This window comes from Erpetoichthys calabaricus, chromosome 15 (assembly GCF_900747795.2).
Source record: "Erpetoichthys calabaricus chromosome 15, fErpCal1.3, whole genome shotgun sequence".
In the NCBI taxonomy this organism is placed as follows: Eukaryota; Metazoa; Chordata; class Cladistia; order Polypteriformes; family Polypteridae; genus Erpetoichthys; species Erpetoichthys calabaricus.
In genome coordinates this window covers 2,370,198-2,397,393 of record NC_041408.2, presented here as the reverse complement: position 1 = coordinate 2,397,393, position 27,196 = coordinate 2,370,198, and the positions used below count along the sequence as shown (strand labels likewise).

At 44.3% G+C, this 27,196-nt stretch overlaps 2 protein-coding genes across 2 annotated transcripts; one reads left to right on the top strand and one right to left on the bottom strand.

Annotated features, from left to right (window-relative positions):
- Positions 1 to 326: 326 nt before the first annotated feature.
- pacc1 (proton activated chloride channel 1) lies at positions 327 to 15,094 on the bottom strand. The gene is made up of 8 exons (XM_028820562.2): positions 14,851 to 15,094; positions 13,169 to 13,268; positions 11,959 to 12,174; positions 8,623 to 8,777; positions 8,240 to 8,382; positions 5,354 to 5,498; positions 2,361 to 2,468; positions 327 to 1,426 (listed from the first exon to the last, which is right to left on the bottom strand). The coding sequence occupies exons 1-8, from the start codon at positions 14,884 to 14,886 to the stop codon at positions 1,265 to 1,267; spliced, it is 1,065 nt and encodes a 354-aa protein (XP_028676395.2). The 5' UTR covers positions 14,887 to 15,094; the 3' UTR covers positions 327 to 1,264.
- A 1,800-nt stretch (positions 15,095 to 16,894) lies between these two features.
- nenf (neudesin neurotrophic factor) lies at positions 16,895 to 25,646 on the top strand. The gene is made up of 4 exons (XM_028820740.2): positions 16,895 to 17,106; positions 18,325 to 18,385; positions 23,156 to 23,259; positions 25,310 to 25,646. The coding sequence occupies exons 1-4, from the start codon at positions 16,954 to 16,956 to the stop codon at positions 25,484 to 25,486; spliced, it is 495 nt and encodes a 164-aa protein (XP_028676573.1). The 5' UTR covers positions 16,895 to 16,953; the 3' UTR covers positions 25,487 to 25,646.
- The last annotated feature ends 1,550 nt before the right edge of the window (positions 25,647 to 27,196 follow it).

Here is a 27,196-nt window from a genome sequence, read left to right as displayed (position 1 = left end):
TGAATACTTTTTCATTGCTTCGACGAAAAACAAGCAGTGCATATCTTTAACATCTAAAGCATCTTCTCATCGTATATCATCAGAAATAACCAACTTTGCTAAGAGATGTCTGAACGTTCTAACCACACAATTCCCTACGCGGCTCTGCTTCCGTTTCCATCAGCCCATCAGAAATCGGAGCCGTGAGGCAAACACTGTGGTGACGACACACAACACTCCCTGGCCAAGCGAGTGAACGCCACTGATTGAGACATTCAACATTAAAGACATGCGCCTTTAGTCAGATATTCTACCTACAAATAAACACGCAAAGCACAGCAATACAGCATGGTTACATTTATTGTACAAATGCTTGAGAACTTCCAAATGTAAAGGTGAGGTAGCTAAGGATTAGTTCAGTGCAGCTCGTCAAACTGTTAAGGCCTTAAAATCAGGAGTGGATAGAAATGGGCCCTTCGTTTGTGGACTCATAAAACGCAGCCACCTACGATTAAATGTATTCCTGTTCTCTGCAGCCCTCTCGTGTGAATGAAAGACGCCATAGCTGGTCGTTTGCATTTTTACCCACAAACACCCACAGGTCAGTACAACTGAAATGCGCATTAAATGGTCACGGCATCTCCACTAGGCACACGACAACTCGAGGCGTTTTCAGAAGCGTTTGCCTCAAAGCTTCAGAGTTAATCGTTTGCCTCCCTAATCGAGTCACAAAGCCGCGGCACTGACTGCCTCGACTTCTACCCATCTGCCCTTTCATTTTCCTTTCATCCACTACTTGAAATTCAATCTGCACCTGCAGAGACGGAGATCTCGTCCCTCCGCTTAAACTTATTAAACAAAAGCAAAATAAACTCGAGTGCTTCTACTTGTGTGAGTAATCGGCGTTATCAAATTCACGATGCCCAGCGGTGATCATGGCAGCCCCCCCGTGGTGACCTCTGCCCCCTCCTGTTTTTAGGAGTCTCCATATCTCATTCTGTACGTTCTGCCTGAAGGAAATGTGCAAAGTCAAATCTACGTCTCCCTCATCTCCTCCACACTCGTCCAGGGCATGAACTCGGGAACTGAACTACTGGATTAAAATCAGGAAAATAAAACTTAAAACGTAACGTTACTGAACATCTATGAGTTAAAACCAAATGTCAGCACCCCCTGTTAAAACCAGTCTCGAGGTTTGATTCCCATTAGCTTATGCTGAAGAGGACGACGCAGTGCTCAGCGTCACGTGGCTTTGAAATGGAGAAGACAAACTCCCGGCCCATCTTCAGCCGATATGATTCATCTCCTGCGTCCTGCGTTTAAGTTGTCTCTTTCGGACTTTGATCATCCACTTTATGCTTAGCTTTGCAAAGTCGGCCGCCTTAAATAAAGCCAGGAAGACCCCACAGAGAATGGCGATGGTGTTCCAAGCATTCGCGGTGATGATCTGAAAAGAAACAAACATTCCGTCATTTTCCTTTTCTTTCCACTCTTTTCGTTTTAAAATTTCGGACCCTTTTCCCGGCTTAGGGTCACAGGGGCTGCTGCTGACAAGAAGTATGAGAGATTCACGGGGGTCTCTCATGGACCCTCCCACTTATATAAGACGTGCCGATTAGCTTTCATATTTGTGGAATGTGGGAGGCTGGGGATTTGCACTGGTAATCAGAAGGTTGCCGGTTTCAATCCCGTAAATGCCAAAAGGGTCTCTACTTCATTGGGCCCTTGAGCAAGACCCTTAATCTGCAATTGCTCTGTCCTGAAAACCTGGGGGTTGGTGGCAGAATTGGCACTCCTCCCACTGGTTCCACTCCTTCTGAACTGGTGTGGTGCCGAGGTGTCACCCGTGGCTTGGCTGCACTCGGCTCCTAATCTGGGGTCCTGAGTTGGTTTATCATGTGGTGGGTGTGACAATCAGCGCCTGCTCCTGACGTCTCTCTGGAGGAAAATGGCAAGTATGCCAACTCCACAGAGCTGGCACTTTGGCCAGGATTTGGACCCAGGACCAATGAGGAGGCAGCAGCACTAGTTTTGACCGGGAATGCTGTTAGTAAAGAAACAAACCGCGACTTCCAACTGAACATCCTTCACATTTCAACAGCCAAGTGCTCAGTTTCTAGCCGACAGAAAGGCTGAGTTTGGTACAAAGTCATTTGAAAATAATTCAAGAGCTCTGGGAGTCGAGATGTGAAGGAACATGCTCAGTTGGAAACCGGAGATGACAACTTCAGAGTACACGATGAGAACTTTTAAAGCAAACAGAAAAATACACAAATTAGGTCTGAAGCAAGGGGGGCAAACCTTTTAAACTCTAAAACATGGAATCTTGGTGCTCTACACATAAATGCTGTGGTGGTTGTTGTAAGGAATCACTAACTTACGTCTTGTACTTCCTGGATGAAGGGATCCTTCCACTCAAAAACCACAAAAAACAGCTGATCCGTTTTTTCTAATTCCGGTCTTCTGTCGTTGTACTTTACAACGCTGGACTGCGGAGAAAGAGAATTCTGTTACACCAAAGTCCTCTTGTTTGCACTTGTTCCTCCCTGTTCTCTTTTGCGGCTGTAAATTTCACAAACTTTTATTAACACCTCCAAGTACAGACGTGCCCACCTTGAATCCCGCACAACACTTTGAGGTGGCACCTTGAAATGAGTTCAGTTGCAGCCTCTGTGACACATGCATGGTTTTTGTATGGAATTCGAAGCGGACATATAATTGATGAAGGTGATGAGTAACTTCTCTTCTTGGCATTTTAACCAAACAATGAGCACTCTTATGCTTCATCCCCCTCAGGTCAGAACAAGCGGAATTTGAAACACCTGAACACCCTGTCGACACGAGACCCACTTGGAATTTGCACTGATTTTTTGCTCCCAAATTTCATTTGACTGTTCTGCTTTATAAAATAAACCCCTTATTCCAATCTCCTCCTCCCTAAACGCGTCTCTCTTCTGGGGCGACTGCTATCTTCTGTCCTCTACTCCACATCACTCTGGCCAAGACAGAGCAGATGTTTTTCATGGTGATGTCACACATCAAGTATTAGTCCCGTGTCACGAGGATCACTGCTAGAACGTCCAAGATGTCAACGCTCAACAATGTAGAAACCAATCGTAGTAAGCCAAAGTGTTTTGACTGCTTCAACTGTGTGCAGTAGCCTGACATTAGTAATAGCCGATACGTCCATTTAGGTTTTTGTTCTTGAAAGAAACCCACAAGGGTTTAAAAACTCATCTGAAAAAAGTGAGTCACAGAAGGTGAGTGGAGTGCAGGGTTCAGAACACCGAGCTGAGCTAAATGTCCATTCTGTGGGACTCTTTCACGTGCCTCACCGTGTTCTTCTCTTTGCTATTTAGATGTCCGACACGTCGACACAACTACACCACACGTCTGCGAGAGCGGAGCTCCACAAGCTCGATACTCCCCTCCTGTGCACACTTGTGGAGCAGTACAACGGCGGGCCACTGGGTACGGTTAGACTGAGAACACAGCCTTGTACTTCATGTCTAATTCAAGGATATAAAATGGAGGATAAGGAAGAATATTCAGCCACTGAGCCGAGACAAAACTCGAATCAAGACAAACTTCATTATTGCTAAAACAGAAGGAAAAGTGAGGTGCACCTCAAAGGTTCATGAAGAAACACGAAAGCGTTCACCACTCACCACTTTACACCTTGTGCTGTACATGCAGTGCTCTTATAGACGAGCCTCGTGATCGTATGCCTGGATCTGTGCCTTGTTAACATGCTCAGGATCTGGGAGTTTTTAGGCCTGTGCCTGTAACCCTGCAGCTTCCTTCAGAACGAATTATTGATTTGTTTTGTCAATTAAAGAAAGAAAAAATAAGAGAGAAAAATGAAAGAGCGTATATACACCATTCATTCTAGGAACAGCGGAGTGGCTGCTGCTATTACTAGGACGGAGTTTAAATTCACGTTTACTTGCTTACTTGTTTTTCTTTAGATTGAGGAGGACCTCAGAGATACTTGTGTGGATGACTGTGCTGGGGACAAGGTGTTCTACAGTGGTCAGAAACTCAGTTAGCAACAAGTGTCACTGACATTAAATCAATAAAACTGAACATTATAAACACATTGACTGGTCAGCCAGGACAACAACAATGAGAGTTCAAAGTGGACAAAACACAAGACAATGCGTCTGTAGGACAGAACAGCTGCTTGGCAGTTAGCGGGTGCTTGAGCTTTCCTTGAATATTACTGGACAAAAACTTCTATTCTATACCTGGATATCTAAAGTACTGAGCGGCTTGACGTGCAAAACACGAATATCATAAAGTTTAAAGAGACAGCATTTCATTTTAAAACTACCTAGAATATGAAGCTCTTCATCAGTTATCAGAAATGTAAATTCAGTAAATGTTGTTTGCATTTTGAATGAACTGTTTAATATTTAGTTAGACAGAGGAGCACTACAAGTTACGTTTGTTTTCTGCACGGAAAAACATTTTAGTGCATATAGATAGATAGATAGATAGATAGATAGATAGATAGATAGATAGATAGATAGATAGATAGATAGATAGATAGATAGATAGATAGATAGATGTGAAAGGCACTATATGATAGATAGATAGATAGATAGATAGATAGATAGATAGATAGATAGATAGATAGATAGATAGGAGTAGTTGGCAGGATTCCATAGATAGCGTAGTTGGCAGGATTCCATAGATTATCTATCTTTCTTTCTTTCAATCTATCTATCTCTCTACTCCTGCCAACTACGCTATCTTTCTATCTATGGAATCCTGCCAACTACACTATCTTTCTATCTGATAGCGTAGTTGTCAGAATTCCATACATGGATAGATTCACACACACTATGGTCTGAACACAAACCGACTAAAAGGAAGAAATTATACAAAGTATGAAAACTTTTGCCTTGCCAGTCTTGATGCCCGTGAGGCGCTATACAGGCCTAGTGCTGCTGCTAGCGTTTCCAGACATTTGCTAGTTGGTATGTAAAACATCACAGTTCTAAATGTATTACCGTCATCCTCATAGTATCAACTGTAATTATTACCATCCAAATATTTTCTCCCTGTTCTGTCTACTGCACAGCTTTTTATTTTAATATTTATATACAACTTTGCATCTCATTAAAAGACGGGGGTTGATTTGTTTTGAACCTATTTTTGTAAAACTTCAATTTATTTGTATAGAATGTTATTTGATTTTAATAAAATCAATAAAAAAGCAACTGCAGTGTAACACAAACAGGTAAAACATTAAATACATTTAAAATGTGGCTTATAAATTATGCTTCCAAAACCCCCCTCACTTATTCATTTTTTATTTGACTAAAATGTTGATAAATTAAAACCACAAATTGTTACTCTGATCATTTACCTCTTGTCTAAACTCGACCGACTTACTGCCGTCCTTCTCCATCGTCTTCACCAAGGACATCTTCACCCAGGTTCGAAATCCACCAGAGAAAGTCCAAATGGAGTAGGAGCTTTCACAGTTCTTCATAAACTGAGCTTTATCTTGGCTGAAAGTGTAATCGTGATTTCTGTTTTACTTAACGGTTTTCAATTTGTTGCTTAGCTTCTTTCAATAATTCTCACACACAACAACAAAGTAACAAATGCAAAAGGTCGACAGCAACGAGGATTCAAACGGTTGATGCATTGACAATTATTTACATTTTTAGTCCATGGAACAGAGCTGAGATTCATGATGACACAGACCTGGAGATTGTCATAGTTAACTTAAATGGCTAAAAGAGTATCACGTTAATCAAAATAAAAACAAAACTGGAGGCTCAGAGAGAGAAAAAAAAAATAATCTGAAACTGAAGCTGCTTCATCGAAAAGTGAACGTGTGTCTGGAGAAAACTGCGGTGTGTTCACTCAATTTACTGAACGAGTGTTCAACGGGTCATCTGAATTACGCGTCGTCAAAATGAACTGCGAGGCGTTACATTGAAAGTCTAAAAATTAAACTGCCTGCTCTTGGCAGAGAGAGACCCATTTTACAAAACATCAGGACGACAATTGTACAGATTGCCAGAGCAAAGTAGGGACACGCGGCATATTTAAGAGGACTATCTGTGTGTGTCTCCAATCATCGCACGAGGCTGACACTTCTTAACTTTTATCGCTTTTTTCCCCCCACATCTTTGTTCTAAGAAACATCGTTACCAGCAAAGTGTGCCTGTTAACAAACGAAATGAATCAGAGCTCAGCTGACGGAGTGCTGGCCCCTGGCCTGCTGTGAAAATGCTGGAAGCCCGTCGGCTCCTCGACCCCCCCACTGTCCACAGCCCATGCTATACCGTTAGGGACCTTACAGAAATACGTCACCGTTACTGCTGCATTCTCAAAGACAGTGCGCCTTCTTCCGAGAGAACGTGCGTCAGTGAGCCCACCAGAGAAGTGCAGGAGACACTGAAGCAGCGAAGTCAAATAAACAGAGAGAGGGTCTGGCTTGAGGGTGGCAGTCTGAGAAGCCCACTACACCAACAACAAAGATGGCACACATGGCTTGAGGCAAAGAATACATAGTGGCAGTCGACAAAGGGGACTTCCAATGAATGTCAACTTAGAAGAAGAGAGAGACTTTCCAACTCTGACATTTCGGTTTTGTCAGTCAGTCAGTCATTGTCCAACCAACCCGCTATACCCTACCACAGGGTCACGGGGGTCTGCCAGAGCCAATCCCAGCCAGCACAGGGTTTCTGTTTTGTACACATCCTTTTCTTTTTTTTTTTTTTTTAAATATTGTGAACTATGGCCGGCAGCTTATCTCGGCCAATACCCCCAAGCCGCCAGGTGGAGCCCTCCCTGCGACGTAGAGATGCCCCGAATTCCAGCAGGGCATCATGGACCTTGGAGTTTTCCTTCACAGCCCTGCTGGATACCATGGGGGCCGCCAGGGGTCGCTGCAGGGAGGCCCGGGGACTGCTGTTTGCCCTATAACCCGTCACGAGTTTTCACCTGACCCAGAAGAGTTAAGAATCACATGGACTGAGGGATCAGAAGCACTTCCGGGTCAAGGACTTTAAAAGGACGATGGGACACCCCAGCATTTTGAGCCGAGTTGGGAGGAAGGGTGACTGAGCTGCTGGGAGTGGAGGATTGTGATTATTATTATTATTGCTTGGTTATTGAGTATTGTGGAGTGGAGGGTGCTTTGTGCACATTTATTACAATAAATTGAAATATTTGGATGATTACCTGGTGCCTGACGTATTGTCGGATGGTTCAACGGGGCGCTATAGAGCGCTTTATGTCACAATAGGTTTTAATATTAAGGCAGAGTGGTGGCTCTAAGGCTAGAGAAGGCTGGTGGTTCAAATCCTGTAATACGCCCCCCTGAGCAGTAGACCCTGATCCTGCAGTCGCTCCGTCCTGGGTATGATGTTAACCCATTAACTGCCAATTTTTTTTCTGAATATTTTCGCTTTATTGTTATAGATTAACATCTGCTTAATAAGGAAAACATATATTTTGAATCTCAACATTTGTACTTTTTCCAAACATTTCAAAATTTTGGCCATCCCCAAATGGGGATCATGACACATACTACCCAGTTTTGGTGCCATACTGGAAAACACTCAACATGTAGTCCAACATTACATTTGCAGCACTGTTTTCTTGCGTTAGTCTTACACACTGCACACTTCCTTTGTTTGCCCATTTCTGTGCGGTCAATGTAGTGACCAGTTCCAAAGGTTCTGATATCAACAGGAACACGACTCTTGGCTGGTTTGGAGAAGGATTTCCTCCCGGTTTAAAGTACATGATCCCCAAATGGGGATTGTGGCAGTTAATGGGTTAACTTACGTCCAGCCCTGCCAGTGGGTCCTCCAAACGTACGGGGAAAACCTGGGGGTTGGTGGCAGGACTGGCACCCTGGCCACTGTAAACTGTTCAGTGTGGTGCGGAGGTGTCGCCCGTTGTACAGCTGCACTCGGATCTCAATGCCGGTGGCCCGTCGTGTGGTGGGGGTGGCACACACCGTATTCTGCGCCAGCTCCCAACCTCCTCTCACTCTCTAGTTATAATGACTCTTTAGAAAGGAGGAGATTGCCGTGAAGGTGAATGGAAAACACAGCGACTACACCAAAGTGTGAAACAACAGTACTGGGTATGTACACTTCACAGTGGGCACTTTAAACTTTAAACTGCTGATTTCAAGTATTCTGGTGATAGAACACAAAAGGAAACACTGATAATATCTCACACTACGCCAACTGTGTATGCAGAATACTAGAAATCACCGCCATACCTTAACAGAAAGTCCTGGAAGGATGAGAAGAGCAAGTAGCTAATAGCACTGAAGTCTTCTTCGGTTTTGTTTTGCAGAAACTGTAGAAAAATCAGCTCCCTTTTCCTAACTTCCCGAGGTCCACGGACAATCAACGCTTGCTTCTAAAAATAAAAACAAATCAACAGAAAAGACAAACCAGTTGAAGCCCAGTGTGTGATACGTTTGCAGTATTTGTTTGCGATGCTTACAAAGGGAAATGAAAAAATAGAATAAGCAGTTAAGATCTTATTAAAATGAAAGGGAGATCAAAACGAAGAGAGATACTCATAACCAGGAGGTTAATTAAAAAGCCGTCGTACAACAGGCTCCAGGAAAAGTGTCAGTGACGCGAATTCACCTACCGTGGTGTGATTAGTGAAGGGGTCCGTGTAGTTGATTTGTTCCGTGTGGCATTCGACCGCACCCTGCTGTCCTGGGTTCTCCAGAGGAGGAATGTGATCATGATAGTGATGTTTACAGCTTAGGGGTTCGGCCTTACCAAGATAAAGAGCAATCCCTGTTACATAATAAAACGACAGGAAAAAACTTTAAAACATCCATCCATCTATCCATCCATCCATCTTCCAACCCGCTGAATCCGAACACAGGGTCACGGGGGTCTGCTGGAGCCAATCCCAGCCAACACAGGGCACAAGGCAGGAACCAATCCCAGGCAGGGTGCCAACCCACCCACCACAGGACACACACCCACACACCAAGCACCAAACATTATCTTTTTTATGGTGAAACTTTACTAGGGAAGCAATCTGGGAAACACACAATGAATTTACTCGATCGCTGAAAACGTCTCAAAAATCCTGGATGCTTCCTCATGTTAAGGTTGCAAATTCAGAGCAAAAAATGTATCGACGTGTGCGTATTTACATCATCTACCTTAACAAAATGAACAAAGACAGGAGAGTCCGCAGTCAGTCAAATCTCCAAGATACACTTACGGCTAACCAACTGGAGCGTGACCAAGTCCTAAAGGTGGGCTTCATGCACAACCGCTGCACCACAGGAGCACTCGCTGCAATGGAGAGTTTCACAATATGGAAACAATAAGAAAGCAATCTGGCGGCACGATGGCACAGTGGGTAGTGCTGCTGCCTCGCAGTTGGGAGACCTGGGGACCTGGGTTCGCTTCCCGAGTCCTCCCTGCGTGGAGTTTGCATGTTCTCCCCGTGTCTGCGTGGGTTTCCTCCCACAGTCCAAAGACATGCAGGTTAGGTGGATTGGCGATTCTGAATTGGCCCTAGTGTGTGCTTGGTGTGTAGGTGTGTTTGTGTGTGTCCTGCGGTGGGTTGGCACCCTGCTCGGGATTGGTTCCTGCCTTGTGCCCTGTCTTGGCTGGGATTGGCTCCAGCAGACCCCCGTGACCCTGTGTTCGGATTCAGTGGGTTGGAAAATGGATGGACGGATGGAAGAAAGCAATCTACTCTAACTTGGAGTAAACATGGAACAACCAATTGTCCATACGTAGTGTGCCGCACTGATATTAAAGTCCAAACTAAAAGTACTTAGCTGTGAAAAATACATTTTATTACGTGTTAATGAATGTTCTCAGTGATCCAGCGCATAACCTATTAATAACTGAAAGGCAACTGGACCTGCTGGATCACTTTTAGAAAAATCACAACTCAGAGGCTTCATCAGTTCAACTGAACAGTTTGCAACATCCCAGCATTTAAAACTCTCTGGGTGACTGACCACCTGGGTCTTGGTCAAAAAAAAACAAAATATTAGCAAGAAATGCGATGAAAAGGAAACCTATATAATGACATAATTGGAGAAGATTAAATAAGAAATTAAAGTATTTGTATAAACATACCACATCAAAAAATGCTCTTAAATAGATAGAGTGGGCCGACCCAGAAATAGCCAACGCTACCACCCACCTTCTAGGGGGCTTTATCTTAGCAGTCCTTGGACTCGCAGCAACGTTCACCGGGCCTACAGCAGTGCACACTGTCCTCTGCAACAAATGTGTTAAGGAACTGAAGAACGGCACTGAACCATACGGTGTGAGTGATGCGAGTGTGGATTTATATATCAAATATACACAAACATACACAAACACAAATATATATTATATATATACATATATATATAATAATAATAATAATAATAATTCATTACATTTATATAGCGCTTTTCTCAGTGTGTATATATATATATATATATATATATACACACACACACACCCTCACATACACACATTTATATTTATATATATTTATTGTAGCAGGTGGCTGGGGGGGCGACCCGGCCGGGACGCCCAGGAAGACCAGAACAGGGCTTATGCCTTCCTCAGACCATGTGGGGGCGACCGCCCTGGTTGCTATGGGGACCATGGGTACAGAGCTTTGAAGCTCAACCTTGTAGGGGCCCGTGGTCACCACCAGGGGGCGCCCCAGTGCCTTGGGAGCCCTGGACCTCAGCATTTCCAACACACCCGGAAGGGGGAAGAGGAGCAGGGACACTCGGAGTGCTTCTGGGGTTGCAGCCGGCACTTCTTTTTTTTTTTAATTTTATTTTTATTTTATTAATTTTCATTGTAATCATTCCATACAGATAGATCAATTTATAACCCAACAAAATTGAAGACAAAATCAAACCCCACCCCTGAGAAGGAGAGCTTAGCCGAAGGAGAATTGCTTAGGGCTTTTTAATAAGGCAACAATAAACAAAAGAAAGGGAGAAATAAATATTTATGTAAATAAGAGATGGAGAAGGGAATTAAATGCGGTAATAGCAGCCGGCACTTCTGCCACACTGGGGAGTGCCGGTGGAAGATTGCCAGGAAGCACCTGGAGCACATCTGGGTGTATTTAAAAGGGGCCACCTCCCTCCATTTGATGGCTGGAGTCGGGTGGAAGTGGACGAGAGTCTTGGAGCAGAGGAGTGGAGGCGGCGAAGAGAGGCACGGAGGAAAGAGGCCTGGACTTTGGGGTGATTGGCGCTGTGGCACTGGGTGTGTGCTTCATACTAACTGTAAATACTGTAAATAAACGTGTGTTGGGTGCTTAAAACGATGTCCGCCTGTCTGTGTCCGGGCTGCTTTCCACAATATTGATTTTATTTTTTACTACTTTGATTTTATTGTTTATTGATTAATCATTTCACATTAGTTGACATCTTTCAGAGTAATTTCCCAGAAGATAAACCAACTAGGTGTCCTCTGGGGGCTCTGGTTTCCTGCCATGCAGGTTCAATGGACTGACGCTGCCTAAATGGCCCTAGTGGGACTGTGTGTGTTGACCCTGTGATGGACTGGCACTCTCTCCAGGAATTCGCACGGCCTCACATTCAGTGTTTGCTGGGATAGCCGCCTGGCTCCCTCACTGCCCTGCCAAGATTAATCAAGCTTAGTAAATGGTACAGTATAAATCACAAATGCAAGATATTTCAAGTTGTAAGTTACTAACGGATACTTTGTTTAATATAAGATCATAAAAAATGTAACAAATGAGGAGGAATGAATAACTGAGTGCTGTGGGCTCAAGTCTTTAGCTAATAGCTCATTTGTCTCCGTATCACACCCAGATACTTCTTAGTGGTTGTCAGGTTTTCCGTTTAAACTTTACGACTCTGTATTTGTTTTCTAGATTCCACAACTCTGTGTAAAGAAGTGCTTCCCGGCTTTAGCCTTAAATGCTCTTGCCCTTAATTCCCAACTTCGGTACGCCAACACAAACCTGGAGCATCAAATCTGTCAACCTCTTTGTAGGTTACGGACATTACAGGATGCTTGAGTTTATCCATGAAGTCCGTGATTGTCTGATAGGCTAGAAACACAGCGACTGCCATCAGGAGCAAATAGATGAAGATAAGGATCACCGAGAAGACATTCTTCAGACATGCTTTACTGAATCGTAATGAAGGGTTGCTGCTCCCTCCTTCATCATCCTCAGCTAAAAGACATGAAAACAACTCCGGTTAAAATACTGTCGAGCGTATTTATTAAATGTAAGTCATGTAACACTCCTGGAAGCGGTGTACAGTATTGCCATCCCAAAGACAGCCAGCTAGCTCTTACTGTGCATTCAATGCCACCACGATGAGCTGTGGCTTCCTATGGTCATATACTGGATAAGCAGGTTAAAAAAATGGATTGGTGGGTTTTTGTACAAAATACCAGTCAAACATAGCATGATATTTACTGAGATGTCTAGGCCGTGGTATTATATCATTTCAAACAGACCAGCTGTCCTGCTTGAAAAACCTTCAGAGTAAAATTAGAGAGTAAATTATAATTTATTAACATGCGTATGAATCAAATTAGTAAAAAGAAACATGCAAAGTCTATAAATTATGAAAACACTGGGCTATAAATAACAACGACACCGACTGAAAGTACCACCAAAAACAAGAAAGTCAGGAGTACACGTCTAACAAGTTCACTCATCGTACTTCCACTAAAACTGCCTCAGACGGCTATGTGCCTTCATAATGGCGGACTACTCGCTCATCTTCACTCAAGTTGCATGTTTTATTCTTTTTTGTTAAGATTTTTTTTTGTGATTTTATAAGTGGTTGAGGAGCGCTGATGTTCATTATTATATTTCTATATTACTTGAGCTTCTGTAAAAGCTACATTTCCTTCTTGGGACAAATAAAATACAATTTATCCCATCCATCTGCATGTGGTGAAAACACTGAAGAGTCGCCATGCAAGAAGAGAAGGAATAAACTTAACAGACATTGAGATGTTTGGAGTCAAGAGTGGACAAGTACGCATGGAGTCACATTTTAATGTTTGAAGGGTGAAGTACTTTTGTGGTTTACTGTACTTAACCTTTTCTGTTAAAATAGCCTCAAACGTTTAAACTAGGCATGTAAAGATGTAAGCCCACTTATATAACAAGACTCAAAGAAATATAAAGAAAAAGTACAATGAAGGTTTACCTGGCCGAGTGCTGCCGTCCTCACACACTGAATCGAGCTCTTCCAAATTGTCTAGTAGCTCGCGCTCAGTAGCAGCAACCCTTTCTGCTTCTTCACTCAGCTAAAATACAATAAAGGACTTTAAACATTTAACAGTTGATAGGACAGAACTAGTTCTAATAAATACAAATATTCCAAAGCACTTTAAAAGCTTTGCTATTTAAATAACAAGTCCCTTGAAACTTGGGTCAGCCATTCCAGGTCTTAAAATCTGGATTTCTTGATCTCTGGCAATGTTCATGAATGTAAATACTAAATGACTATTCATAATTAAAACTATTTTTCCAAGTTTTATTTTGCAGAAATGCAGTTCCCTTGAAAGTCAACTCAACGAAACTTGTTTATGAAAAGCAGACGTCACTGCTGACTATTTGTGTACTGGCGTGACAGCAGAAACTGAAACCCACCAGCTTTGCTACAACTTGAAATAGGGTGTGCGATTTCTTAAGAACTCTTTGGATTTGGCTAACATACCACAATCCACTATCATCTGCTTCGTTGTCCGAAATGGAAACAGGCCATCAGTCTCGGTGGAGCGCTCTACAGACACGCATGGCCAACCATCCAGAAATTTATAAAGACAGAATATCTCCCAAGATCTGGGATTATCAATTAGCAAATCGCAGTCTCTTTGAAATCCTTTAACTTCCCTACTTGAAACCCCAAGGGTGCAGACTACAAAGTCCAAGGGCAGAAACCTCAAGGGAGATGACCGACCCACCAACCAGTACCACCACCAATGGTGCAGAAACCTCAAGGGAGATGACCGACCCACCAACCAGTATCACCGCCAATGGTGCAGAAACCTCAAGGGAGATGACCGACCCACCAACCAGTACCACCACCCTTGCCAAGGGTGCCCATCACATGCAGACCCCTCACCCAAACCCCTCTGAATTCTGTTCTACAAGGCTGGCATGTCTATAAAGAATGACCATTGTCACACTCGCCTCATTGGTGGCGGGCGATTATCACCAAGACGCCCCAGTCAATACGTTGTCGTGGCACGACGACTTCCGCTTGTCCAAACTCACTCCATCAATCCCTAAAATTCCACTCCCACGGAAATCTACGAAACCCGAGAAAGGATGCAACTGTTAATAGAAAAAAAGTGTTTCCGCTAACCCGATTTACACAGTCGACCAAAACTCCCGCGTGACGTGCAAACTGCCTACTTGACCTGTCGTGGGCGAGACTCGCGATGTGCGCGTGCGCACGGGTCCTGTTCGCGCGTGGACGTCCACCTCTGCAATGCGTTTAATTGCCCCCTATAACTTTCGCTTCTTTCAGTCACCAATCGGGCGCTTTTAAAGTGCGGAATGTCTGCAGCGAGAGTCCAGACTGCTGACGATGTGTTGTTATCCGCATGGGTGTTAGCGGGGGCGTCCTGTCAAGTGACAGGGGTGCTTCTTCCGGCCGGTCGGGGCGATAGATGGATGGCGAAGTTTTACTGTATGATGCGAAAGACGCTGCGCGGCACCCCGCAGGAAATACTGCAACATTGAAGAGGCGCACAAAACCTTTACCTTACGAGTAAACACACCATTAGATTCTGCTGAAATAATCCACCTCCGGGGGTGCGAAAAGGTTTGCCTTTCCATTTGCTTAGCTAGATAAACGGCGAGTAAGCGATGCCACCATACCTCCTGGTAAGATCGGTTGGTTTCTTTCCTGATCATCCCCACCAGGTACTGAATGCCACTTCAACACTCTGAAGAAAGTTTTAAACGTCGCCCCCTGCGATGTCGAGTGAGGGTCAGGGTGCCTGCACACTTGTGGTGTTGCTCATATTCGGAGTTCAGGATAGCGGCAGGCGGATGGAAACCGCTGGGACAGCGAGAACGGCTGGCAAATCGGAGAGAGCCAATAGGCGACCTCGAGGACGCCACACAGGAAACGAGCAAGGAATTCTGGGAAATGTAGTAGACGCTACTGTAGGGAGAACACGGCAGCTTCACGAGGTTTTATTAACTAACCGTGTTGGAAGTTTTCTAAGACAGTGGGCCTCCGTTATAGTCCATCCATCCATTTTCCAACCCGCTGAATCCGAACACAGGGTCACGGGGGTCTGCTGGAGCCAATCCCAGCCAACACAGGGCACAAGGCAGGAACCAATCCCGGGCAGGGTGCCAACCCACCGCAGCTCCGTTATAGTGCCGTCGGTTAATCGGGTGTATGTGGAAGTCATTTTCTATATACAGAATTTGTATTTTTTTAAACCGAGGGCTAATATTAATTCATTTGAGTTGCTTACTTTTGAACCTGCTACATGCAGTCCCTGGTGGTGTGAAAAAGACAGCAGCAGAACTCCGTTAATACATCGGTTTTCGGGAAAGTTACAAAAGCAATTTAAGGTTGATTCAGTCAGAGGTAAAAAGTGCTACAAATATTGGCTCCCCATTAGCATCAAAGCCTAAAATCCGTACTCCCTCAGTATACGATGATTTGAATGTATACAAAAAATACAAATAAAAGTTATTTTTACTCACTCAAAAGCTCCGTCCTGCTCTCTTCCGACCACAGCATCACCATCAGCTTTAGAAAAAAATAACGTGCTTCATTCTGTCGACTTGTCGTTCGGTTCTGTCGTGTTATTTGTTTAACTTCAAAAGGTACTTACGTTAATTGGTTTTGCCAAACTAATGACAATTTGCAGGTGGCCCACAGTATTAGCTTTTTAAACACTGCAAGGCTACTCAATGATTTAAAAAAAGGGCGTAATCAGTTCATCTCAGATTTACTGTCCCATTTGATGGGGTGGGAAGGGCCCTTCTCCCCAAACACATGCACCCCACGCTCGATGAAACCACGGAGTCTCCGCGCACCCGAAGCGAGATCTGTAAACACCGCTCCGCACTGTTGACAGTGTGGCCATAAGGAGCTTTAAACAAACCGGGGGCACGTGGGGGTCTTAATCCAGGCTTGTGGTGGACACAGAAGTATCATGCAGCTACTGTCCAACTACACTTCATTGATTATGTCAAATATAGCAATACGTGATAATGATAAGCAAAACAGATAAGGTTCACATTTGCTTTCAAGTTTTACTTTTACTTGCTTAGCACATGCTCTTTTCCAAAGCAACTTACAAAGGAGGTGAACATAATCGAGTAACACATCAGTCTAGGGCAGGGGTATTCAACACTGGTCCCGGAGGTCCGCAGCGGCTGCAGTTTTTTTGTTAACAGCAGTTTCTGGTTTAATAACGGATCGGTGCCACTTTATAAAATAAACGTGGGTTGTTTGGCGCAAATGCCGGCTGTGCCCCCGATTCGAGGCAGATCCCAAAGTAATGGACCTCGAATGATCCTTCAAATCCTCAGAGTTCTCAGGGTACTCCAGTTTCGTGAAACATCTCAAAGGCACTCTTTCTAGTTTTAAGCAATCGATCGACCTCATCATTCCACAGCGAGCGAATGAGGACTGGCGGGTGGGAAGAAGATGAGTCCGAAGTCAAGTATTTGAACTGCAATTCCCATGTTCCCGAGGCGGACTCAGACTTACCTAGTTGAGCGTCGAGTTAGAACCCTACTCAGGTTCTTATTTTGTGCAATTTTACATTCACTATGCTTGGAAAAAAAAATATAAAAGATTAAGTTGCATATCATCGCATTCCTAATATTTTAAGGATCAGGCATTTCTGAAATGAGAGAAACAATGAGCCCAAACGGCAATCGATTTGTGTGACTGACGTTTGATGTCAAGCTGGGACCAGGAAGCTGCGGTGTCTAAACGTAACGTGCAAAATGAGCTCCTCCGTTAGCGTTTGCTTCGCTTTACTGAACTTTATTGTGGTGGTTTACTCTTCAGAGTATGTAACGCTGAAATACAAGCAAGCGGAGAAAAAGCCCGTCCGCCTCTTCACCGACGAGGATTTGGTAAAGTACAACGGGCAGCAGGTACGGCGGCCGCCGGGAAGATCCCTGCATGTTTTACCGGCGCCAAACCCCGTCGAATCAAATTGGGTATCCGCTTAATAACAAGGCGGCAGTGGCCAATCACAACCTCGACAAAATGTTACTAAATTCTAATAAGAACCGACGCAGCAGTAGTCGCTCAGCGAATGAAGTAAATTCACCGAATCTCCAGCGAGTCCGTTTTACTAATTTAGTATGTCAGCGGCTGTTCATTGTGACATCTCTTTAGGATGTCACCGGGCAGAGTGGCCCGTTGTAGAAGGTTTATTAAAGGGGTTTCGTTTATCTCCAGTGGTTTATGATGCCGCACCCAAGAAACACTCGATACAAGTGGCTTGCCTTGCATATAATAAAACTATTCATACAATACATAAACTGTCTGTCTGTTCTTGTTACTGCATGTGTTGATGCCCACAGTTTAGTTTTCGTAGAATGTCTACCATTTAAATGCTGTTAGCCCAGTCTGTCACAAAGACCAGCAGAGGGCCGCTCAAGTCTGGTGGCCGCACTTTGATTTGCTTCACATTTATTCTTTTTCTCCCTAAAGTGGCGGTCACAATAAAACAAAGTCTGATAATAACGGCTTACAACTCACTGATGCCGTCTACAGGGGGTCAGCACTTGTGTGGTCGCCCACTCGGCTGTACTGCGCGGTGTCCGATCTCAGACGAGGCGATCGGCTCTTCATGTGGAGATCTCAGCGCACACCTCCGCTCGAAATTCGGACTTAAGGAGCGTTTGAAGAGCCTCTTGTTCAATGAATTTCTGTCTTAATATTTGTTGTTCGGTTTTTGTCACCAAGAAGTTGTAACTCGCTTGTATTTTTTGTTCTTAGCTCTTCGATTTTGTAACACTGGCCTCCTGTCATACGTGTTGCCAAACAGACCCCTTCGATTATGTGGACCTCATTTTTAGGTCTATTTTTAGTAAAACTGTCTGCTAAGCGAATAAACCTAAAAAACTGCAATCCTAAAACTGGGACTGAAAAGCACTGGGCTACATTGGCCTGACTTGTGGGTGTCATTATTTAAACGAGAGTAAACTACTGTATTATCTCACAGAACATCGTCCTCATAAATTAATTGCCTTGAAGAAGAATAAAAAAAAAACAAAACAAAAATGAAAGTCTTGTAAAGAATGGACAGTGGACATGCAAAAGCACACATGGAACTTTAACTTGGTGTCTCTTATTCTTTTTAGGATGGCAGTCCGATTTACATGGCAGTGAAAGGAGTTGTGTTTGACGTCACTTCTGGTAAAGGTAATGGAAACGCCACCGATTTCCCACAATGCCACATTTCTATCCACTGGTATTCAGCAAACACATTCGGGTTCCTGACTGGGCAGATGACTCCGTTATCTCTTATCCAGGATTTTATTTTTATGAAGTTTATTAAAACGTTTCTATTTTCAGTGGAGTGCCCTCTCAGGGTTGGTAGCGAGATCCTGCCCCAAGTGGAGGAGTTCAAGTATCTCGGGGTCTTGTTCACGAGTGAGGGAAGAATGGAGCGTGAGATCGACAGGCGGATCGGTGCGACGTCTGCAGTAATGCGGGCGCTGCATCGGTCTGTCGTGGTGAAAAAGGAGCTGAGCCATAAGACAAAGCTCTCAATTTACCGGTCGATCTATGTTCCTACCCTCACCTATGGTCATGAGCTATGGGTAGTGACCGAAAGAACGAGATCGCGAATACAAGCGGCTGAAATGAGTTTCCTCCGCAGGGTGTCTGGGCTCTCCCTTAAAGATAGGATGAGAAGCTCAGAGTAGAGCCGCTGCTCCTCCGCATCGAGAGGAGTCAGATGAGGTGGCTCGGGCATCTGATCAGGATGCCTCCTGGACGCCTCCCTGATGAGGTGTTCTGGGCACGTCTAACCGGGAGGAGGCCCCGGGGAAGACCCAGGACACGCTGGAGGGACTATGTCTCTCGATTGGCCTGGGAACACCTCGGGATTCTCCCGGAAGATCTTGAAGAAGTGGCCGGGGAGAGGGAAGTCTGGGCATCTCTGCTCAAGCTGCTGCCCCCGTGACCCGACCTCGGATAAGCAGAAGAGGATGGATGGATTTTCAGTATTTCAGTGCAATATGCATTCCCAAATGTTAATCTTGTATATTGTGTCACTTCTCATGGTGTACGCCACACCACCCTTGCATGTCTATAAAGAGTGCACTGTGCAGTAACTTTAGGAGCTCAATTCCTTATCCTCACCATGTTTGGTTCACTAATAAAGGCAAGGGAAGCATTGAGAGAGAGAGAGAGAGAGAGAGAGAGATGGGCAGCATGTGCCGATTACAGCGCCTTGCCATACCCACCACATGGCAAACCACCCGGATTACAATCCGAGTGCAGCCAAGCATTAAGATCTGTTCTTTTATACGTACTGTAACATCCAGTGCTGCCCACTGTGGTGAAGGTGGCATGGCACCCTGCTGCCTTCTGTTCAGGACATACACAACAGTCACGGCCTTAGAAAGACAAACGGGATGATCAGAGAGCTCCACCATTCTGTAAGGCTGCCTTTCTCCTTCTGCTCAAACAATGCAGGACCAAACAAAGTGAACAGAAGACACACTGCATATTCAGATATACAGTAAATCAATAAACACACTGTCTAAATGTGTGTCACTTTTATGTATAGGGTGGTCCAGACCTAACTATGCAACTTGTAATGCAATGCAATAATTGCATCATTAGATGTAGACCACCCTGTATAAATGAAATGCTTATTGTATAAAGTTGTGTATGAACAGAAGCGAATGTCTGCGATACGCTTTGCACGACTGTAGTAAGAGACTCACAAAGGGAGAGAAGGAGTCACGTATCCTAAAATAGTTTTTCTTATTCCTAAACCTTCCACAACCTGCCAGGTGTCATCCTCAGAGGAAGATGATTAGCCACACAGGAATCCATCCATTTTCTAACCCGCTGAATCCGAACACAGGGTCACGGGGGTCTGCTGGAGCCAATCCCAGCCAACACAGGGCACAAGGCAGGAAACAATCCTGGGCAGGGTGCCAACCCACCACAGGACACACACAAACACACCCACACACCAAGCACACACTAGGGCCAATTTAGAATCACCAATCCACCTAACCTGCATGTCTTTGGACTGTGGGAGGAAACCCACGCAGACACGGGGAGAACATGCAAACTCCACGCAGGGAGGACCCGGGAAGCTAACCACAGGTCTCCTAACTGTGAGGCAGCAGCGCTACCACTGCGCCACCGTGCCGCCCCACACAGGAATGAAAGGCGATATACAGCAGGTGAAGGGTGGGGATGGAGGGGGCTGGATTAATAAGGTGGGGTTCAGGTGGTCTTAAATATGTCATTACATGCACAACAATGGCCTGTTTATGTACAGTATACAGTATTTACTGTACATGTCGACTGCGGATTGTACTTTGTTTCTTGTTATTGTCAGCTGTCCTGATGAGACTTGCTGGTGAAGGCCCAGCACTCCTGTGAAATGCAAACAGGCGCAGGAGGGTCATCGGGGCGTGTGCCAGCCCCTGCCATTCCGACTTGTGTCATTTAATTTGACATCCTCGGCAACTGCAGTTGTCAAGTTTGAAATCCCCTCTGCCGGCATGTCGTGTAATGTGACACCAGCTCAAGAGTCTCATGGCACGATGTACACACAACAGTAAACTTCACTTGACTGTACCGTAGATACGCATGGAGCAGCCCACCCTAACCGCATCAGGTGTGAGTCAGGCCAGTCTGGAGGCGCCACTTAACATAAGTTACACTTCATCGTGGATGCCGGAAGAAAGCCGTTGTTTTATTTCCCAAAGGGGTGAAGAAAATTCGCAGCTAGTTAGGAGAACTAACCTCCCGGACAGCAAGTGAGTGGGCCCGGCGGCACTGGACTGGCTCTACATTCAGGGTTGGTTTTGGTCTTCAACCCGGTGCTGCTGATGCCCCTGACACTCTGGACTGAATAAGCAGGTTGGATGATAGACATGAAGAGTGAGGTCCTTTCTTGGCCACGGATGGTAGAAGGTCCTAGTGGACAAAAGCAGACCCTCAAAATAGCATTTTCCCAATGCAGGAACTTTGTTTTTCAGGAACCAGTGAACTGCTGTGTGATGTGGGCCCTGTGGCACTTTTATGTGTTGTGTACTCGCTGCAGAACTGTGGGAACAACCCAAACACACCTTGTCGCCACAACTTCATGCAGGAGATTATTGCACATTATGGCACATGGCAGCAGGGAGGCGGCTATGAAGAGCGGTGCAGTCCAAAGTGCAGCACTCCATCTTCACTGATTAACTCTCCAAAGTCCAAACTACTAACAGATTTGTAAGATGGCGTCAGTGCCTGTGGTCAACCAATCAGCACACACCTGAGCCCCACTCTCCATCGTTCCTGGATGAACGAGAAGCACATACCCTGGAGAAGGAGTTTAAAAGAACAATCCTGGCCCGAGTTCCTGCTACACGGAGTTTCTAAAGAGTTCCTGTGGTGGCCAAGCGCCTAGAAAGAGCTTCTGATGGCTGCATGGCACAGTGTCTAGATTTACTTTTTTCCATCTCTAGATGCCGTGAAAGACCATAATGGAATACTCCCCCCAGAAATGATTGTTTTCGTATCTGTCACTTACCCCGCGTTGTTTGAAGTGATGGCTGACATCTCGTGTTGTCTTGGGAGGACGGACAGAACAGCGTTTGTGATCGAGTGGACCTCAATGTTGGCCAAAGCTGAACAGCAGCAAACGATATTAAAATGTCACTCGTGTTCCACAAGCCGCGCATCAGTGATCCAGATGAATGCTCACAAAGACTAAAACACATTCTCTTTCCCTAAAATATTGTTCAGTAAATATTTAATACAGAAAATGAGTGTAGAGGAAGGAAGTGAAGGAAATTCAGACTGCGGACGGGGCTGACGACCAGCGAGTGAGAGGCAGGTCTTCAATTCAAAGCACAAGAAACGTGGCCTGCACCACCAAGTGAGACGTTTAGCGAGACACGCTTTCCATAGTTGGAGCAAATGTATGCAACTCCTGTGATTTGTATGTTACTTTGAATAAAAGTGTCTGCTAAATAAGGATCTGTTCATTTTGGGTTGTATTCTTCCTTATTTTGCAGTTGTGACTTAGCTGTCATTTATTTTTACTTGCCGAGCAGACACTTTTATCCTTGTAAGTGACTTTCACGTCACGTCGTGTGTCACTTCAGGCAATTACTTACAGATTTGTAGCGGCTGGTCATCGTGTTACAAATTAGCACACACTGAACTGCTTATTTGTGAGGTGCTGGCGATTTGGGCTCCACGTTTTAGGAGGTTCCTGTAAAAGGAGCCACAGTTTATACGGTGAAGTCTGATTTAGTGAACGACTGATTAGTTAATGGGGTCCACACGAAACGCTGCACATGTCTGGAAATGATAACCGAGTAGCTGTTAGCACCTTTCCTTTTTAATTGTATGCTGGGTGTGTAAATAGAAGTATCATTCATTTCCTCACCAGCCTGCTGTGGTCCCGAGGTGTCACCCGTTGCACTGGGGTCCTAATTTAGGATCCTGAGGTGGTTCATCGCGTGGCCGGTGCGGTAACACACTGTGTTAGTGCAGGCCCCCCAAACTCTCCTCTCCTGTCTGTCCAGTTCAGCGACCATCTCGAGAGCATTGTGCACGGCCAGGGGAACCAAACCTGGATGGGACAGGAAAAGAAACAGTAGCTTAAATTTTCAATATGAAGGAAAAAATATTGTTTAGCAAACTCATTTAACCCTTGCAGTTTAGAAAGCATAATTATACCTACTGTACAAAGACAATAGCAGAAGGTACAAACTATTATATTATATACAGTAAGCTATGGCAGCAGGAAGCATATTATTAATTGACAATTCTACTAAAGAAATAAAGAACGAGGATTAATATTGAATGGCTGCCACTGTGCCGTGAATCCCCAAGGGTGGGTTTCCCATTCTGAAGTTTCCCCCCACATTTTGGAGGTTCAGGTATTGTGAACTGACCATCTGTTTTTACCTCTGAAAGCTTTCTTTGTTTTCCAATTCATTACAGACTACTATGGAAGAGGAGCACCATATAATGCTTTGGCTGGCAAAGACTCCACGAGAGCGGTGGCGAAGATGTCCCTTGAACCCGAAGATCTGACCCATGACACTGTAAGTTGAAAATCAGACATTTAAACTGGGGGTCTTGAGTGGCACCACCAGCAGATCTATTGAGGAGACTGGCTCCATGCTGAGTTGGCGACCTTGAATATCAGTAAGGCTGGCATGGCCCGGTCTCCTTTTGGGTTTTCTCAGAGTTCTCTGGTTCTCCAAATGAGTCCCCGTGTTAACTTCATTAGCAACTCTAAATTGGCATCATGAGTTTTCAGGACTTCACGACTCTCAAGAGCCAAGAGGGACACAGTGCGCACTACGGGAGGCGGTGGAGTTAGTTGCTTTGGAACCATTTTGGTACTGGTACTGAAAAGCGGGCATTGATACAGAAGTTAACATTTTAGTTACCAGGACGTCTGGAACAATGTCCTCTGGCCAGATGAATCAAAGATAAAGAGTCTTTTTGGCCACAGTAACAGTAGACATGTTTGGCACAAACCAAAGACAGCATTTCAGGAGATGAACCCGATGGCAACTGTGAAGCGCGGTGTTGGTGGAAATGTTCTGGAGTTGTTTGCAGCCTCAGGGGTTAGGGTTAGGGTTATGGTTAGCTGCATCATATCAAAGTGGGCTTGCAGAGAATTTGAAGGCATTGTACTGAAAGTTAAACTGGAAATGGATCTCTCAACTCGACAGTGTTGCAAAGCACACTGGCACATCCATCAAAGAATGGCACAAAATGAAGAAATGGGGGGCAGTGGGCCCGCTGTCTTCAAATCACACATTCGTTTGAGCTTTTACTTACATCGTTTGACGCAGTGGTGCACAAGCCGTAAGCACTTCATACTTTACAACTGTACATAAGAAAAACTATTAATAACAATAATATACATTAAGAAGAGCTCCATTACCAGGTCAGTGTGAGTCTGGGTATTTAGATTTTTAATGTACGTTTGCCAGTTGCTTTTAGAAATACCAGCAACAACAACTAGCAGAACTGGGAGACGTTTCAGTGTTGATGTGAGCAGGTCGAGCCACCTTGTCAGGTTTACACCAAGAACTGAAGATGGAGAAAAGCAGAAAGCTCAGGACGCTAACCACAGATGAATTACTCGGTAACAGTCATTAAAATAATATGGTGCCCTGTCAAAACCAATCTGTTTCTTTAAAATATGTAATATGAACCTAGTTTAAATGATTGATTGATTTTTAAAACCTCCATTATGACGAGTAAATTAGAGTTTTACATTGTACTGGAAACAGATGAGTCAGCCATGAAGTAACCTCTCAGAGGTAATAATGATAGCAGGGGGTCTGGAGGCTCAGAGAGGCCTTCGTAAACACTCGACACACTCTGAAGAATGGATGAGCGGCCCTTTTGTGAAGTGATTTTCTGATTTTAAGTAAAACAGGATGTCATTTTTCCATTGCGCTATGATAGACAAGTGGGTTAAGATTCTACGATAAGACGTGGGAGGCGCTAGCAATGCAGTGTAAGTTGTCATAATTGACCTTTACATGTTGTGCCAGTCAGTGTGGTGTGCCCAGCCAGTCACATCACTTTGAATCGACAAGGCCGGCTCAGTTCGGGGATGCCCTCTGGACCCGCTGGAGGTAGTGGTGGAGCAGGAAATAAAACAAAACCATTATGAACGATGGCGCACATCCTCTGACACACCAGCATCGAGGACTTCTGCAGAAGGGCGTCCAGAAATGCGACTGGGCTCCTTCATACTTTATAGCACCTCACTGGCGTTTCTCCCCACCATCTTGTTTTTGTTTGTTTAATTCTTGTGTAGCTTTGAGGGAGGTTATTTTTTTGTTACAACATTTCTATATCTCTTGAGCATCTGTAAATTAAATTTCCCCTTTTGGGTAAAAAAAAGGAACTAGATATTAATTATATTGTGCCTTTCCTATCTATCTCACCATCCATCCTTCCTTCCTTCCAGGCAAAACATATTTTGCCCTTTGCTTGCCTTGCCTTTTGCTATTCACTTTTTCTTTGACGAGTCGTTAAATGTTCAAAGACCGTTCTGTTTTCGTAGGTCCAGAGGTATCCAACCTTGCTTTTCAATGCAGCTTTATGTTTTATTCTCTCTTACAGACCGGACTGACGAGTGATCAGCTCAAGTCCCTCGACGACATTTTTGTGAGTGTGTACAAGGCTAAGTACCCCATCGTTGGATACACGGCACGGCGTATCCTCAACGAAGACGGCTCTCCAAACGAGAACTTCAAACCTGAGGACCAGCCTGAGTTCAACGTCAAAGACGAGTTCTGATTGATTCAGTTTACACTTTGACAGGCTGGGAGTCCTAAAACGCACAGCCTGACGGTAGATGCTGCTAATGTACTGGCCAGTCTTTCACTAACTTTCTTCTGGTACCTTTTGATAGATTTTTATTATTATTATTATTAAAATGGAGGTGTGTTTTTTCCAACAGATGCCTCCACGTGTGACGCACTGTATTGTAATTTTCCTTAAAGGAATGTTTCATCCAGAAATGACCTTGTTATCCGTTACTTACCCCGTGTTGTTTGTAGGTGAAGTATTTACGTGAGAACTCTACCCAGGCAGGCCACTTCTGTCAGACAAGTGAATAGAAAACGTATCCTTACCTCGAGAAAAATAGTACCAGGAATATGGTTATTAACCACGATTGTTGTCACAAACACGTCGGAAACACAGAAGGCACATTTTCTTATTTCAAAGCTTTTGCTACTTGAAAGAGGCCGTATTTGGGAAGTTTAGGCTTTTATTTTCTGGTGACGTTTCATGCCTCATAGGTTGCATTATAAAATGCCAGGACTGGTTTTATATATATTTTTTTTAATTTATGAAAACACTTAACTTTACAATGCAGTTTTGTGTGGCAAATGCATATACAGTATGCCATGTCTGTGAAGAAGTAACTTCAACTTAAAAAATACAACACTGGTCTTTCAACAACAATGTTAATGGTGTGGTCACTCACTCCCAAAGCGCCATACGGCTGCCCTCAGTGTGGCTGATGTGCTTGACATATCTCATTAATGGTGGTCATTTTTAAAATTTAATTTATTTTTTTTTTGCACTAGAGCCTATCAACCTCTAGTCACACTGCTGGGTTTCAGATTTATACAAACCACTAGCAGGAGTACCCAGCGTTGCCCGGGAATCTGTAACCAGAAAGAAACAGAACATAGAAATAGAACAAACAGTTTTCTGATTAACATTTTATTGTCATAGGTAATCTAAGTGCTCATTCCAGAGCCTTTGGATACACTATATTTTTTGTTTTGCCTTGTGGTGCGAAAATGACCAAATTCTAAGGATTGCCCACTCTAGAACATGCCACGTAGAGTTGTCCGTGTGAAAAACATGGATTTTCCAAATTGATGCGTTTAACTTGCAGTGATTGCCCTTGACTCTTATTAACTGACATAGCAAAACCAAACGAACATGAAATTGTAGCCGTTTGAAATCAAAGGGTAAATCACTCAGAATCAGCGGAATTCTTGGTATGAAAACATCTTCACATCTTGCGCAACGTTTCAGACGCCCTTGAAGTAGACTTATTTCTGGCATCGGAAGTGGACTTTCTAATTTTATGTCTTTTTTTCGGTGGCATGGGCATATTAGCGAAAAGCAGGACAATTATAATGTGTTACATGGTATTACGTATGGGATAAGCACCAGAGTGAGATGAATTTATGTTATTTACAATACGTCGGAAAGTGAACAAATAGCACCAGTCAGTCAGAAAGACCAAGACTGAAATCGTACTGCGAGTCGGAAAGCGAGCAAATAGCACCACAAATACGGAAAGCCAGTCACGCGCACTGGGTCATTCATGTTTGACATCCATACGCCAGTTCCCCTTCATGCGATGAAAGCAGTCGGCCTTCTCATACTTGGACACTTCCGCCATCTGTTGGCAATTTAAACAAACATTGGTAAAGAGCGATGCACAGGGACCAAACGTGCCTCTAGATGGCACCGCCGTTAACG

Bases quoted from the DNA above. Each gene is read 5' to 3' on its own strand.
- nenf (XM_028820740.2), top strand. From the start codon at position 16,954: ATGAGCTCCTCCGTTAGCGTTTGCTTCGCTTTACTGAACTTTATTGTG. The intron at 18,386-23,155 runs GTAATGGAAACG...AATTCATTACAG, and splicing joins TGACGTCACTTCTGGTAAAG to ACTACTATGGAAGAGGAGCA. The intron at 23,260-25,309 runs GTAAGTTGAAAA...TCTCTCTTACAG, and splicing joins AAGATCTGACCCATGACACT to ACCGGACTGACGAGTGATCA.
- pacc1 (XM_028820562.2), bottom strand. From the start codon at position 14,886: ATGATCAGGAAAGAAACCAACCGATCTTACCAGGAG. The intron at 5,499-8,239 runs GTATGGCGGTGA...TTACACTTTCAG, and splicing joins TTCCAGGACTTTCTGTTAAG to CCAAGATAAAGCTCAGTTTA. The intron at 2,469-5,353 runs GTAAATGATCAG...CTTTCTCCGCAG, and splicing joins CGGTCGAGTTTAGACAAGAG to TCCAGCGTTGTAAAGTACAA.